We start from the raw sequence: 13,893 nt of genomic DNA on the forward strand, positions 1-13,893 counted from the left end.
CTCACGGCTGGAATATATGAAATATGCTAAGAGCTCTTTGCCTTCTTAGCACAAAGTAGCAGAGTTTGCAAAGCCTGTGTCCTGGGTTGCAGTGTAGAATGTACACAAAGTATTTATTCTATCACCATCTTCATGAACTGTTGAAACCAGGTGGGCTAGTGTTTTCCCAAGCCCCCTGCCTCTTCTGCTAATGGCCTTTGGGGTGTCTTCTGCTAATGACCTTTGGCGTGTCTTCTGCTAATGGCCCATTAACGCCTGGCCCATGAGTCACAGGTAACTCCCTCCAGGGGTTATCTCTGTTTAATGGGCCATCAAGGACCCACTTCACACTCCTCATCCTATTGTGAGATGCTCTGCCCAGAGGGAGGAGCCAAGCATTCTCACCTGGATATAAGCTGGTATGTGGGACAGTGCAAGTAGCACTTACCCACTGGATTCCCAGAGGACCAGAGCTACCAGACCTTTCTACAGGATCACTGCTTCAGGAAGAGCACTTCACCTGGACTGTTTCCACCATCCTACTCAGGTTGTATTCTGACTCTGTCAGTGATCCTTTGTGTTACTGCATTTATTTTATTTTATTTTTACCTTTTTACCTTTCTTCTTATTAAATTATTTCTCTGACTTGGAGCCTCTCATTCGTTTTGCTTTCAAACCACAACAGCCTGTAAGTTCCTAAAATGCTCCTTTCACATAGGAATCAAACCCCTTTCCACATCATAGATTATTTATTCCTTGTTCTTCCAGATGTCAAGGTTTTCGCTGTTTTATCAGTGTTGCACTTCTTTCCTCACTCAAGCTTCTCTTTAATCATATCTGAGAGCATTCTTTTTTTTCCAATCACTTCCACCCTCCCCTAAAGTATCTCTTTTTACAGCTCTTCCCCAAGTCCTTTCAACACAAGTTGTATTTTTCTTCCCTTCCTGAGAAACAAGTTTGGCTGTGCCTTTTGATTCTTTTCTTCAAGTAACTTCCTTCTGTTTGCTCTTGCCTCTCATAATGAATGCTGTGTGAAAGTTTGCACCTTTTTCTTTCCCACAATATGGGTTTTGCTCTCTCGACCATGCTATGGACTTTCCCCTTTTTGAAGTACCAATTTTTCCCATTACACTTTCCCATAATTTATTGTTTCCAAGCCCAGATTATTTCAGTCTGGCTCTATATTTCCCTTTTTCAAATTTTACTTAATTTTACCCATGTACCATTTCTTCCCCAGTTCAGTGATCTAAACAGTCACACTGTACCAAGAGTTGCTTATTTACTGGGAAAATATTTAGTATACTAATCACTAAGGATACTGCCATGACTAAATACTACAAGTCCCTCATGCATTGGATAAGCACAGATTGCAGGTATCTCAAGAAATTTTAATTTTTAAGAATCCTGCAATTCATTTTAAAATTACCCTAAAGTCCAGTAACTCTAATAAAGCGCTTGAAATGTCAGTTGACTTGATTAAGATGGCAGTTCTAACAGAAATTTAAAAATTGCATTTACAGCTGTATCAAAAATAAATAACCATTATTGGAAAAAAATGAGTTACTTTAATTCCATTTTAAACAATTTAATAATATTACCTGCAATGCTACATACAAGAAATTATTTTAAATAACATTAATACAAACTAAAAAAAGTCAGAGAACCTGAAGTAAGAAAGATTTAGTCTTTCTCTGACATAATAAAAGACATAATACATATGATTCATTCAAACTATATTATAATAACAGTAAGAAAGCAAATAAAAAGGTTTAAAGAGAGAGCTAAAATTCAGGCATCTAAATCCATGTGTAGGCACTGAACAGGTGGTTTAATTTTCAAAGCTGAAAACACTTTGAACTTCCAAAGAGTTTAAGGTGACCAACACATACAGAAGTCCCATTAACACTTATGCACATAATCTACTCATCTGAGTAGGTCCACCAAATTAAAAAGCATTTGTATGCATAGAGCACATGACTAATGTTTACAGGATCAAACCATATGCTGATATATGGATTCGGTTGTCTAATTTAAATCTCAAAATTTAAAATTTTCAATCACAACACTTAAAATACCATTTTTTAACTTCATTATGCATTTAGGATATATGCTATAGTCTTTTAAAACATATGCCGTGAGGAACTCACAGTAGACTTTAAAATAGAGTAATTAGTACCTTTTTTTTCAAAATGGCAACCAGAGTCCTCATGATCAATGTATTATTTGAAATATTCAGGTCTACAAATAAGAGAAATCATTGAGAAAGCCGTAAATCTCCTTATTGACCATATTATTTGCATGGCTTGAAAGCAGAGATTTCTGCTTAGAAACTGATGACATAGCTCTGGAATTTGGGAAGTTTATGTAACTTCCTAAGTGCCTATAAAAGAAACTTCATCTTTTATACTGCAAGTTTCAAGCAGGGTCAGTATATACAGTTAAATCAACACCACTAAATACTTCATTAAAATCAGGATACTGGCCATCACAACACCATTATTATCAGTTAGTTAAACATCTTTTCAGTTGCTAAATGAACATACACTTTTCAACACAAGGAGTTTTAATCACTCACCCATTATTATTGACCAGGTCAGTGTCACATTATTATTTGCATTTACTATTTTTGTTCTAATAAATCCCAACAGCAAAATAATTAGGTTGCTCATTTTAGCACAAAGAAAATGGGCTCAGACAGGCAGACACTTTTCAAGTGTCTAATTTTATAAATGCTGAAGGTCTTATTCTTCTACAGAAAACAAAGCCTGTGACAAAATGTGTGGACCATAACAGTCATTACTGGTATCAAGTCTGCAATGATCAGAGAACTACCGCACTGAAATTGCAAGGTAAGAACATATCATCAACTCTTTAGGAAATTTAAAACTCAATAAAAGGATTCATCTACCCTTCATTGTGTCTACTCAAATATCTTCAAGCTACCACCAATTCACCTTGGTTTCAGAATAAAGTTCTCAGATATCATAGTTCCATCCAAGTTTTTAAAAGCAAACCAAACTAAAATCATTAAGGCTTTTTTATGTCTGTGTCAACTGGATTTACTCAGACCAAAAGGAACAAACACTTTGAGGACCCTTAAGTGGAGTGATAGGTCTTGTCAATATTCCAGGAAAAGTCATTGCATCCGTTGGAATAATTAGTCACCAACATCACCATCTCTGTCACCTATGAGCCACAGAAAATGAAAACCTATAGCTAATAAGGCAGTTCCAAGCAGATCTCCAAGTGCAGTAAGATAAGGGATAGAAAAACTGTCAGGGTCTTTTCCTTTTTTCCAGAAGTGGTGCACCATCCAGTCAGCAATCCACAACAGAGTAAACACCTACGCAACATCAAGCAAACAAAATCTGTATTAATATCATGTAAGTTACATCAAAAGGAAGTCAACAGCCAACATTATTGTCTCATACTAGAGATCGTCTCCATACTAGACCAAAGTGTTGTACACCAATGCTTTTGAAAAATTAATATGAATGAAGTTTAGAAAATTAAAGCTCCCCAAAACCAGAGAGAGGGACACGTAGCCAATTTCTCTCAGTCACATGCATTGCTGGAAGGAACATTCTGAATTACTGACATTTTTTACCCAGACTATGCTTGAGGACTTCTGAAAACGGAAAGAAAAGCCAAAAAAGTTCCACCAAACACACAGCTACACTTCTCACACAACAGATCATTCTGTACAGAGAGAGCATAAGTAGGGCTTTGAGATAATTCAGAACCAAATCATGTTGCCCCATGAATTCACTCAACCCAGGCATAATTCCTGTTTACACAGGTCTAGTCCTGACCTGAAATCAGATGTGATACAAAGAACAACACGTCAAATTCAGAACATTTTCAGCTGGGTTGTGTGAACTGCAAAAAATAGCCTAGAACCTAGTTTTATACCTGAAATACCATCTTCAGCCCTTCTGTATTAAGGCACACCTGCAATATACATTATGAAATTGTCACTCCAGGCTGAATTTGTCCCAAAATAAAAGATTTAATTCCCAACTGTGAATGTCTTAACATTTGAGAGACTTGATCTTCATACCAAAGGTAAGCATAATTATTAACCCAATTTTAGAAAAGAATCCTTTTAATGTTGCACAACTGTATGATAAGGGATTCCAGTTCAGTGGAATCATGTGGAGTGGAATGGCAAAAGATGAATGGAGAAAGGACCACTGAGTTTCATTTCTTCATTTCTTCTTGTAGCTTCTAAGGAGCTGCTTAAGTTGAAATAAATTCTGTATTTCAGGTGTTTTTAGATAATCAGATCTTTAAGAAGAGTAAACTTAAGACAAGTACTACCATCATTAATTTTAAAAAACTCTACTATCTACGTTTAAAATAATGTAGGTATCAAAATAATGCAGTATCAAAAGTAGTAAAAACATAATATTTTGTTTACTAAATAATCAATTATTGGCATCAAAAGCATGCTTATAAATGTATACAGTCATTTATTGAAATATTGATCAGATGGTTGCAAGACACTTCTCCACTATAAGTACAGCAAAATGAATGTCATTTTCACACAAATAATTGTGTTGAAAAAGTTTCTGAATTAATCCTTGCTTTGCAAAAGCATATGCTAAAATACAAGCCTGAATTTATAATTAAAAAAAAAAAAAGAGAGAAAGGAGGAGTATTTGCCTAATGAAAAATGCATGGCTTATTTATATAAATGTATCTTTTGAAAAGGGAACTCTGTAGTCTAAGCTAATTATGCAAGTCCTAGATGTGCTGACTGGAATCCAAACAAATGTATTTAAAACAGATGTTTTCTTTGGAAGACTATCAGATTCCTTGAGTCAGCTCCTTCTTCTTACAGAGACAAAAAGAGGCTTGTTTATAAAAGATCCTGTACATTCCCATCTCCTACAGGATGCACTCAGAAGACACTGCAGCACCCCACATCCACAATAGTTATGCACGTTCCACTGGAAGATGAGAGCATTCATTCCAAGAAAAATATACACTGCATTTATATAACACAACCAATTAGACATAACATACTCAGTCCAATTTAGATGACAGTATTCACTTTTGACTCTTAAAAATCACGACATGAAAACTTTTCAGTTGGCTATACATTTTCCATCCTGAAATAACTGACTTGGACTACAGTGTTAAATGGGCAGTTTGGAAACTAAGCTTTTGTGAACCTTCCCAAATAAGTGGTTTTGCTGTATTAATGTACAGATGCACAACAAATAATGCAAATTATAACAAGCCTGTATTCTGTAAGTCATAAGAAAAATTTATAGCAGATGATATTAACTGGTGCTTGTAACAGTATGTTATGGCAATTGGAACTTAGTGCTTACAGATAGATTATTTCCAGCCTTCACTGACTTTGGTGAAGAATTAATGCTACCAGCTACCATCCATCATGCATTTGCACAGCTAGAAACTCATTAATATTTCAGAATTATATGGCTCAGTCTTTGGAAATGGTTACTTATTTGCCCACATCAGTTTGTAATGCAAGACAGAATCAATGTGGCAAAGATTCAATAAGATTTTGTTTCTCATCACTGTTAAGAGAAAGTAATCAAAGTCAGCAATCAATGATTATTTGGGAAGAAAAAGCGAAGGGGAAGGGGAAGGGGAAGGGGAAGGGGAAGGGGAAGGGGGGGAGGGGAGGGGAGGGGGGGGAAGGGGGGGAGGGGAGGGGAGGGGGGGGAAGGGGAAGAGGAAGGGGGGAGGGGAGGGGAGAGGAGGGGAGGGGAGGGGAGGGGAGGGAAGGGATACAGTACAAAAATTATCTGTTTAGCATGAAATGCTGTAGAAAATTGGTAAGAAAAGCTTGTAAATACATGCAGAACTGTCCAAGATGCAAGCTGAAATTATTTAGCATAGAAATTATTTAATAAAGAGATTTTCCTGTAAAAAAGGAAATGAGCAGTAGTAGAATTATGAAACAAAGCTCCAGGAATTCTTCCAGACTGAAGGAAGAAATAACTGCATGGTTTAAGAAAGGCAAAAAATAACTAAATGTCTATCTATATAAAAAGATCTGGCTAACAAAAGGGAGACACTCAATAGTCACTGATCAAGAAAAAAAAAACATCCCTGAGACAGGATTGCAAAAATACTAGCAAAATTCCAGATGTTTCGATAGCTTAAAAGGGAAATCATGGGAAATCATATTATTATAATTATTACAGGAAAGAAAATAACAATCAAAAGAGAGGAAAACGAAACTAAAGGCATGATCAGACTTAGACTGAATTTCTAAAAATCACCCATCCGTCTCACTGTCAAAAAATGCCCTTGGAAGCAGCAGAATACAGCAATAAGAGTAGGAAGGAGGTGAAAAGCTTGAAAAATTCTACTGATGAAGAATCTAAAAATAAGGAATATAAGTACCCATATTGTTTTCTACAACAAAGGATGGAAAAAGGGAGTAATTCTTGATATTGAACTCTCTCACTCAAATTATGAATTTCAGATTGGAACTGAAATTGAACATGAATACTTAAATATGAGTGAGCTTTACTATTTTGAAAGTTCAGATCTTATGACTGCAAGGCTATAAATAGGAACATTACACATTATAAAGCAGGTTTCTTTTCTTGTTATTGTGCACAAAATTTACTTTCATTCTTTCAAGGTCTTTAGATACAAATAAAAAAGGAAATTTAGGTGAAAAAAAGTTATCTTTGATCTTTTACATGTAGTACATCTCTATTTCCTCATGGAAATAATTTCTTAGAATTCCTAAAATGGGAAAACACTGAAACTCTATTATTTAAAATAAAAATACATAACTCCTTCCAAACATTCTTAATACTGTCTAGTCTTCCTATAGCCTAATTAATAAATTGAAGGATGCTATATTATTTTTATTGTTTCTTTCATCTGGAATGTCCATATGTCATCAGTGGATGCATGTCACATTCACAAGTGATACAAGTGTAATATTCAAACGAAGGACATTTGTAAAGCAGAGTAGAATTGTTCACTTTTATATTAATTTATACATTAGTTGCTATACATTAGTTATATTAATTTATACATTAGTAGATAAGTGAATTCCAACACCAAGCTGGAAAATTAAACTGTTAAACTGCCTGTTGCTAATACTGATTATTCCAGCTTATATATTTTCCATCTGAAGGTGTATTAAAAAATAGTTGCATCTTTCCTGTTACTTTAGACAGGAAACACAGATGTAAATAAACTGAGCTAACTTCCTTTCAAATGTATTTTAGGTCTCCTTTACTTTCAAAATTATATTGACTCAAAATTTACCCATAACTTCCCTATGAAAAGATCCTGCAATTACTGGATAAGAACTCTTACAAACCTATGAAAATCAAAGGTAAGTTTATTTATTTGGTTTTTTAAATTATGACTAAAAAATCCTATTTAAGAATCTCTGAAGATTACTGTGTTCTGACTCTGTCATTCTTGCCAGAAGGGTCTTCTAGTGGCTTTCACCCTTCATTAAGTTAATTTTCAAATTATACATTACATGTCTCCAATTTTTAATGGCTTTTGATGAAGTGATAACTGTAAAGTGTTTGTAATAGATCTACACTGAACTCACTGAGTTTCCATTGTCTACAGCCAGAAAACTGTACTCAGTCAACTCTCAGAGTAGGGACTACACACGTTTTTCAAAAGACATTTTTCTTGTTTTCTCTGGTAGCGTATTTGGTGTGTATCATGTCCAGAGGGACATGTATCATTTTATCATCTCCCCTAAACATACAGAGATTTCCTTCAATGCCTGGCTGCAAGGAAACCCCTGAACAGCAAATCTGTTCTTGCTGCTGTCGATTGTGTCATAGCTAAGTGGCATCAGCTCCTTTAAGGTATCCAAGTACCCAGAGAGCGCAGCATACATTGAAGTCACACTAAGACCTCTTTGAAGTAAAAAAGAGAGTATCTCTTTAACTGAAGTTGTTTCTGAGTCAATTTCATTATATTGATGTAATTTTGCAGGAAGCAACTTTTTTTTTTCTGTAGATTTCAGTTTGAATCAAGTTTTTCAGATTGTCATCTTGATTTCTTTGTAGCTTTGCCAGACACCCTGGTTTGACCAAAACAGTCCTAATTTCAGCTGTTTCTCAGCTATCTGCCAGGATGTGTAACCCAGACCAGTAAGTGCTCTGGTATGCTCAGTCTGAAAGAGCTATAGCACAACTCAGTGTGTCATGCTACATACACAAGCACTTTGAGTTAAGCCTTCTGGAGGCAAAAAATGATAAATACCTGCTGTCACTTGGTAGGAGTTGGGCTTCTACCACAGACAGCAACACGGCTGGAAAGGAAGGAGCTGTTGGTACCCACAGTCAGATCTCAATGAGTCTGGCAAGTCTGTTTGTCATGCTGCAATGAGAAAGCACTGAACATACAGAACTGTCCAGATTTGGGCTTGACCTTCTACATCTCACTGAAATATAGTCTCTTTAGCAGCTATACGCTCCAGCTTTCAGAAATAACCTTTCCTGTTAGAAAAGCAGTATTTATAATGCATCAATATTTTGTCTATAAACACAACCTTCCTTTTTTCTGTGTAATGTATAGTACATCCCACGAGTTACATTTTCATATTAACCAGGCCCCTACCATCATAAGAATCCTCACACTGGTGAGAAATCCAAGACATTTTTGATGTGAGCAGGAAGTTGTTATGAGCATCACTGAACTCTTGGTTTTCTATTGTCCCAAACAGCCTTGAAGCACTGCAAAACTGACTTCGCAGCCCTGCACATCTGACCTTCACTGGGTAAGAAGAATTTGGAATTACTTATTTGCTTGGTAATAGCTCTGGGAATCTCCTATTGTTTGTTTATTCCCCGAGACTTGAACATAGCTGTGTGCTCAGATTTGATCAGTAGGTGTGAAAATTCCTCGGAGGGTGTTTTACTGGCTCAGTGAGAACATGCAGAACAGAGGCCACCTTTGAGTGCCTCGAGCTGTGTGCCAGGACTGACAGCTTGGCAGCTCCAGTGCTGCTCTCCTGCTGCAGGCTTACAAGACGGGATGAAACTCTGCTTGGTGCACAGCCTCATACAGGAAAAAAAAAAAACAAACTTGTGCCTTTGTGAGGAATAAGAGGAGGACTGTTTCCCAGTTAATATAACCTTTGTGGATCAAATGCCATATTGTAACTGCATGCAGTGTGCTAGTGCATGTTTGTGGCTTATTTTTGTAAGATTTTCAAGGAAAGTGTATTCCTCTTTAACAGAGTCCACTCACCAAATCCAAAACACACTTAAAAACATTATACTGGGTTTGATTAGGTACATTGGCTTGCCCTGACACTGAACAGTGTGCATTGTGTGAAGCACCCTACATATTTACAGGGTATACAATCCCCATGGCATTTTTAATTGTATTTTCCTCTGGTGCTGCCATTCATAAACACAGAACAGTCTCTTCAAGACAGAGCTATTTCAGACTTTTCAAATTTCAGCCTAGAAATTTTACCTGAATGTAGATTAATATAATTAAAATAGTTGTGCAGTTTTCTCCCTTTATGGAAAAATAATTGTGAAATCCAAACCCTTCTAAAGATAAAGTGAGTACAGCCTTGGATGTCACTACAATCAATTCTAAATTTAAGTGAAGAACATTTCAAGAATATGTATTTATTCAAAGAATACAAACAGCTGTTACTATTAACAGTAGGAAAATGAAATTAAATAAAATGTTTTCTGGTTTTTCTTAAGCCTAGAAACCCAGAACAGGTTTGTTCACAGAGAATCAAAAGGAATGCAAATCATAGCTCTGGCTACTCATATTACTTAAAATATCTTAATGAAATGATATTTAGAAAAAAACCTACATGAATATTTAGAATATGTGAAACTGTACTTTTATTACACTGCATATTTTCAGTCAATAAAAACTGAATTATCCTATTGATAATACATCATGGCATATTAATTATTTTGTTCCCACAAATAGCTTATTTAAATGACATGTTGTGGAAAAAATATCTAAGAATATCTCAGGGCAGTTAGGGAGAAAAGATGAAAGAAGCTGGTATGCCTGTGTGGTGAAAAAACAACATTCAAACAATGAAAGTATCAGATTTGGATGACAAGGAAACGAAATCTCTAACTGGAAAATCAGTAATACTGCATAGAGCTTTCAATGCAAATAAATTGTATTTTTATCACTTTGGGATGGATAGTGAAGTTTACAGGCAATTTGAAAAAGTCTAGTTAAAATGTAAAATAGAATTCATATGTATATCACAGTATTACTGTAGAGATAATGTGAGATAGCATAAACCGAAAGAGACAGAGAGAAATATGAAAGGAAAAATCAATGTCTTTGCATTAACATTTTCTTGATTTTTTCCTATTTACTCCAACATTCCACTTGGAGTTCTACGTTTGCCATTTCTCTAAACCTTTCCTCTCCATTTTAAATAAAAAGGGCTGGACAGTCAGAAATAATAAACAGAATCAAAGTCAATTAACCATCTATTGCAGTCCACTGTAAGATATGTCATTAAATAATTTAACACCTTACAATAGTTACATGAATTTTAAAGACAGAAAATCCATTTAATTGCTGCTGTTATTTTTTAATTTAGCATTATTTTTTAACATATTGAGGAAAAACCTACATAGGTGGTATATTGCCATAATCATTTTCAGCAACCCTTTCTGCACCCCAGCTCAACACAAGTAATGAATGGCAAAGGGCAAAGCAGCAATATTAAACCTCCTCACAGGACTGACTAAAATTAACTCCTACCTTTGGGAATCACTGTATTCTGTTAAATTACCATCTACCACCTCAAACATAAAATATCCAGCTTGCAAGCAGGATTGTAATTTTTGACATATCCATTTTCATATACCTTCCATGCAAAGTGAAAATAAGTACAAAGTCCAATATATTATAAAAAAGGCCTAGAATGCAGATCCATCACTGCTCAAAAGACTGTGAATGCATTTGGCTTGTTGTTAATTGAAACAATAATACTTGGCTGTGAGGTTTTTCAGTTTTACAGCAGAATTGGAAAAGCTCTCACTGAGAGGACAAAAATATAAAAGAGTTCAGGAAAAATAAGATCAGTAGCTATTAGGTTATGCCAAAAAAAAAATGGCAGCCTGAAAACTGTTTTTTGCCATTTCCAGGTGCATAGATGTCACTGAAAAAGGGAAGAGGAATGAATATAAATATTTAAGTGCTTTCCTTGAGAAAGGAGAAACTTAAAAGTATGAAGCTGCAGTATGGAAGTACTTCAGACCAACAGGTAAATAAAATGTGTTGAAGATTTAAGGATTAAAGCAAGCATCATCTCTCTGAAAACTAAATCTGCTCTAATTAGAGGTATGCAACACTACAATAATCACTACTGGAAAAATGCCAGAATAATTCAAATGGGGAAAGGAATCTATTAAATATTTTCAGGTCTTAAAAACCAAGGTGTTTCAAATTGTAAATATGTCAAGGCCCGTGAGAAGTTAAAGTTTGCAATACTGGTACTCAGTTTCCAAGTAAACACATCTCAAAAGGACTTTTATGACTAAAGACAGACAATAAAGAGAAAAAATAATCCATAAAAGGGAGCAGGAAAAAACAAAACAAAACAAAACAAAACAAAACAAAACAAAACAAAACAAAACAAAAAAAACCCTCTACATCTGCTTTATTGGTGAAAAAATCAAGAAAATCAGGTGTGGTCTGATGTACTGCAATAGAGATACATGACAAAAATCTGAATACTCCAATCAGATCCTGAATTTATGGAAGCGCGACTTTACACCTTTACGTGCTGCTGCTGGGTCTGAATTACCATGTCATTTGAAAGTCCTGCCATAATGCCTTAACTTGGTTTTCAGGTGAAAACCTGAAATTTCTGCATTTCTCAAGTCTTGCTGCTGAAGAAAAAGTGTTCCTAAACATGCTGTGATTGCAGTTCTGTTAGCAGGAGGACTGGATTTATGAATTCCGGTTGATTCCCACAGGAAATCTTGGAAGCTTAATACTGACTGAAATCACACTGCAGTCTTACATTATCAGGGACTCTTGTCCCAACCCAGACAGAACAGATAGAGTAAATGAAGAGCATCATTTCCTCAGGAAAACACATTATGAAGCAAGTGATAAGGCTGGAAACCAGGAATATTATCTAAGAGGTAAATAAAAAGTAATTTATTACTTTAGTAATTTATTACTTTAGTATGACTATGATTTAGTACTTTTAGTATGACTCTCTCATTCCAAAGGTTGAAACATTACCAGTCATGTTCTACCCAAAAGGTGTAAAATTCTCATATAAAATAGTAACAGTTTTTGAAACCTGTCTTTATTGAGATAGCAGTGTGAAAAAATAAGGACAATTCAGAACATTAAAAATGATAATTTTATTAAGTATTGACCTGTTGATAATTTTGTTTGCATTTTAAAATGAAATTGGTCACATTTTTCAAGCAGTATATATATTTAAATTATGGATATTTCAACCACATTTCTACCGTGTAACACAAACAGTCACTTTTTGGTTTTAAGGTGTAATGAAACATTATATTTAATTCAGGCAGGTTATACCTAAAACCTTGGTGTGACTTTAATAAAATATTTAATTTTGTAATAGTGATTTCTCAAACTGAAATCATTTCACCTTGAGGCATTGCTATTTCAAAAGGCATCTTTCAAGAACTACCCTTGCCGGGTATGAACAGACCATTAGGTAAAAACAGCCAAATAAGGTAAAATAGTTTGACAATTAATGCAATTTCAATTTCTTGTACAGTGTTTTCAGTCATATTAATTTGAACTAATAAATATTAAGAACACACCAAAGAAGCTGTAGTATTTTCATCTGCTGGACTATATTAACTAAAACAGTAATGCGAACCAGTTTAGGAGATTTTTTTAATAGTTTTCCTTGATTTTCCTTATTCATAAATGCTACCTTTCGTTCTTCCCATTTCCCCTCCTTCTTTCCATTTCCCCTCCAACTGATCAAAATGATGGGGGTTTAGATGCAATGGTTCCGAAAGCATGTGAAGGATGCATGACAAGGAGATAATGCAGTCAAGTGCTTTCAGAAAAGCACTCACAACAATGGTACACCTGTGTAAGCCATACCTTTGTGGAGATAATCAGCTACTTCAGAGCTGTGCTGAAAGCCTCTACCAAACCATACCTTTCTGTACCATGCATGAAATTTCAGATGCCAGGAAAAAAAATCATTTCCTTCAAGAACTTGATTTTATACAAGAATTTTCCAGTTGTACTTATTCTTACCTGTAGCAGAGCTGCAAACAAATATACTGCTATAAAGATGGGGGTTAAGGAAGTATGCCCGCTTTTCATTAAGTGGATAGTGTACAAGAAAATAAGGTGTCCAGGAATCACCAAGAGAAGCAGAACTTGGGCTGATTTGTTATTTACTCCTACAATTTAAAAAAAAAAAAAATCAATCCAAAATTCGGTTAAGCTCTTCAATTACTATATTAAATTTTTATTCATTTCAATATAAAAACACTCCCATTTTTGGAATTTCACAGCATTGGCTACTGTGGAACAGTAGGCATTATTTTCCACTAGAAGACTCCTTGAGGAATTTCACTGTCTTCCCAAAAAGGTAAGGAGAGCCCTTCTGAAAAAGGGTGCAAACTGCCTTCATCTGTGCTCATGTAATATAATCTACATTTCTGGACTTCCTAAAGTCTTACTAGAAAAGAAGATCCTTTGGACTCCATATTCAAGACATCCTCAAAAATTCTTTATATTTCTAAAAAATAATCCCACATTTACCCACATTTACCACTTCCACATCTATTCCAATTCATTTAATACATATTCATTTCACCAGTTACTACATCATTAGGAAAGTGGGAAATACAGGGGAGGAATAAGCTGTGAAAAGACAATCTAGAGAGAAAATGGCAAGCAGGGCTTTGGCTCAGTAATGAT

At 35.2% G+C, this 13,893-nt stretch overlaps 1 protein-coding gene across 3 annotated transcripts in view; it reads right to left on the bottom strand.

Annotated features, from left to right (window-relative positions):
* Positions 1 to 1,555: 1,555 nt before the first annotated feature.
* SLC41A2 (solute carrier family 41 member 2) overlaps positions 1,556 to 13,893 on the bottom strand; it is a 52,846-nt gene continuing 40,508 nt past the window's right edge. For all 3 annotated transcript variants that reach the window (XM_083859773.1, XM_083859774.1, XM_083859775.1), the window contains exons 10-11: positions 13,222 to 13,370; positions 1,556 to 3,322 (exon numbers count right to left, since the gene is read on the bottom strand). In XM_083859773.1, coding sequence (XP_083715899.1) covers positions 3,137 to 3,322; positions 13,222 to 13,370 — 335 coding nt within the window. In that variant the 3' untranslated portion in view covers positions 1,556 to 3,136. The remainder of the gene's footprint in view (positions 3,323 to 13,221; positions 13,371 to 13,893) is intronic.

The sequence above is a fragment of the Zosterops lateralis genome (assembly GCF_965231275.1).
Source record: "Zosterops lateralis genome assembly, chromosome: 4".
NCBI lineage: Eukaryota > Metazoa > Chordata > Aves > Passeriformes > Zosteropidae > Zosterops > Zosterops lateralis.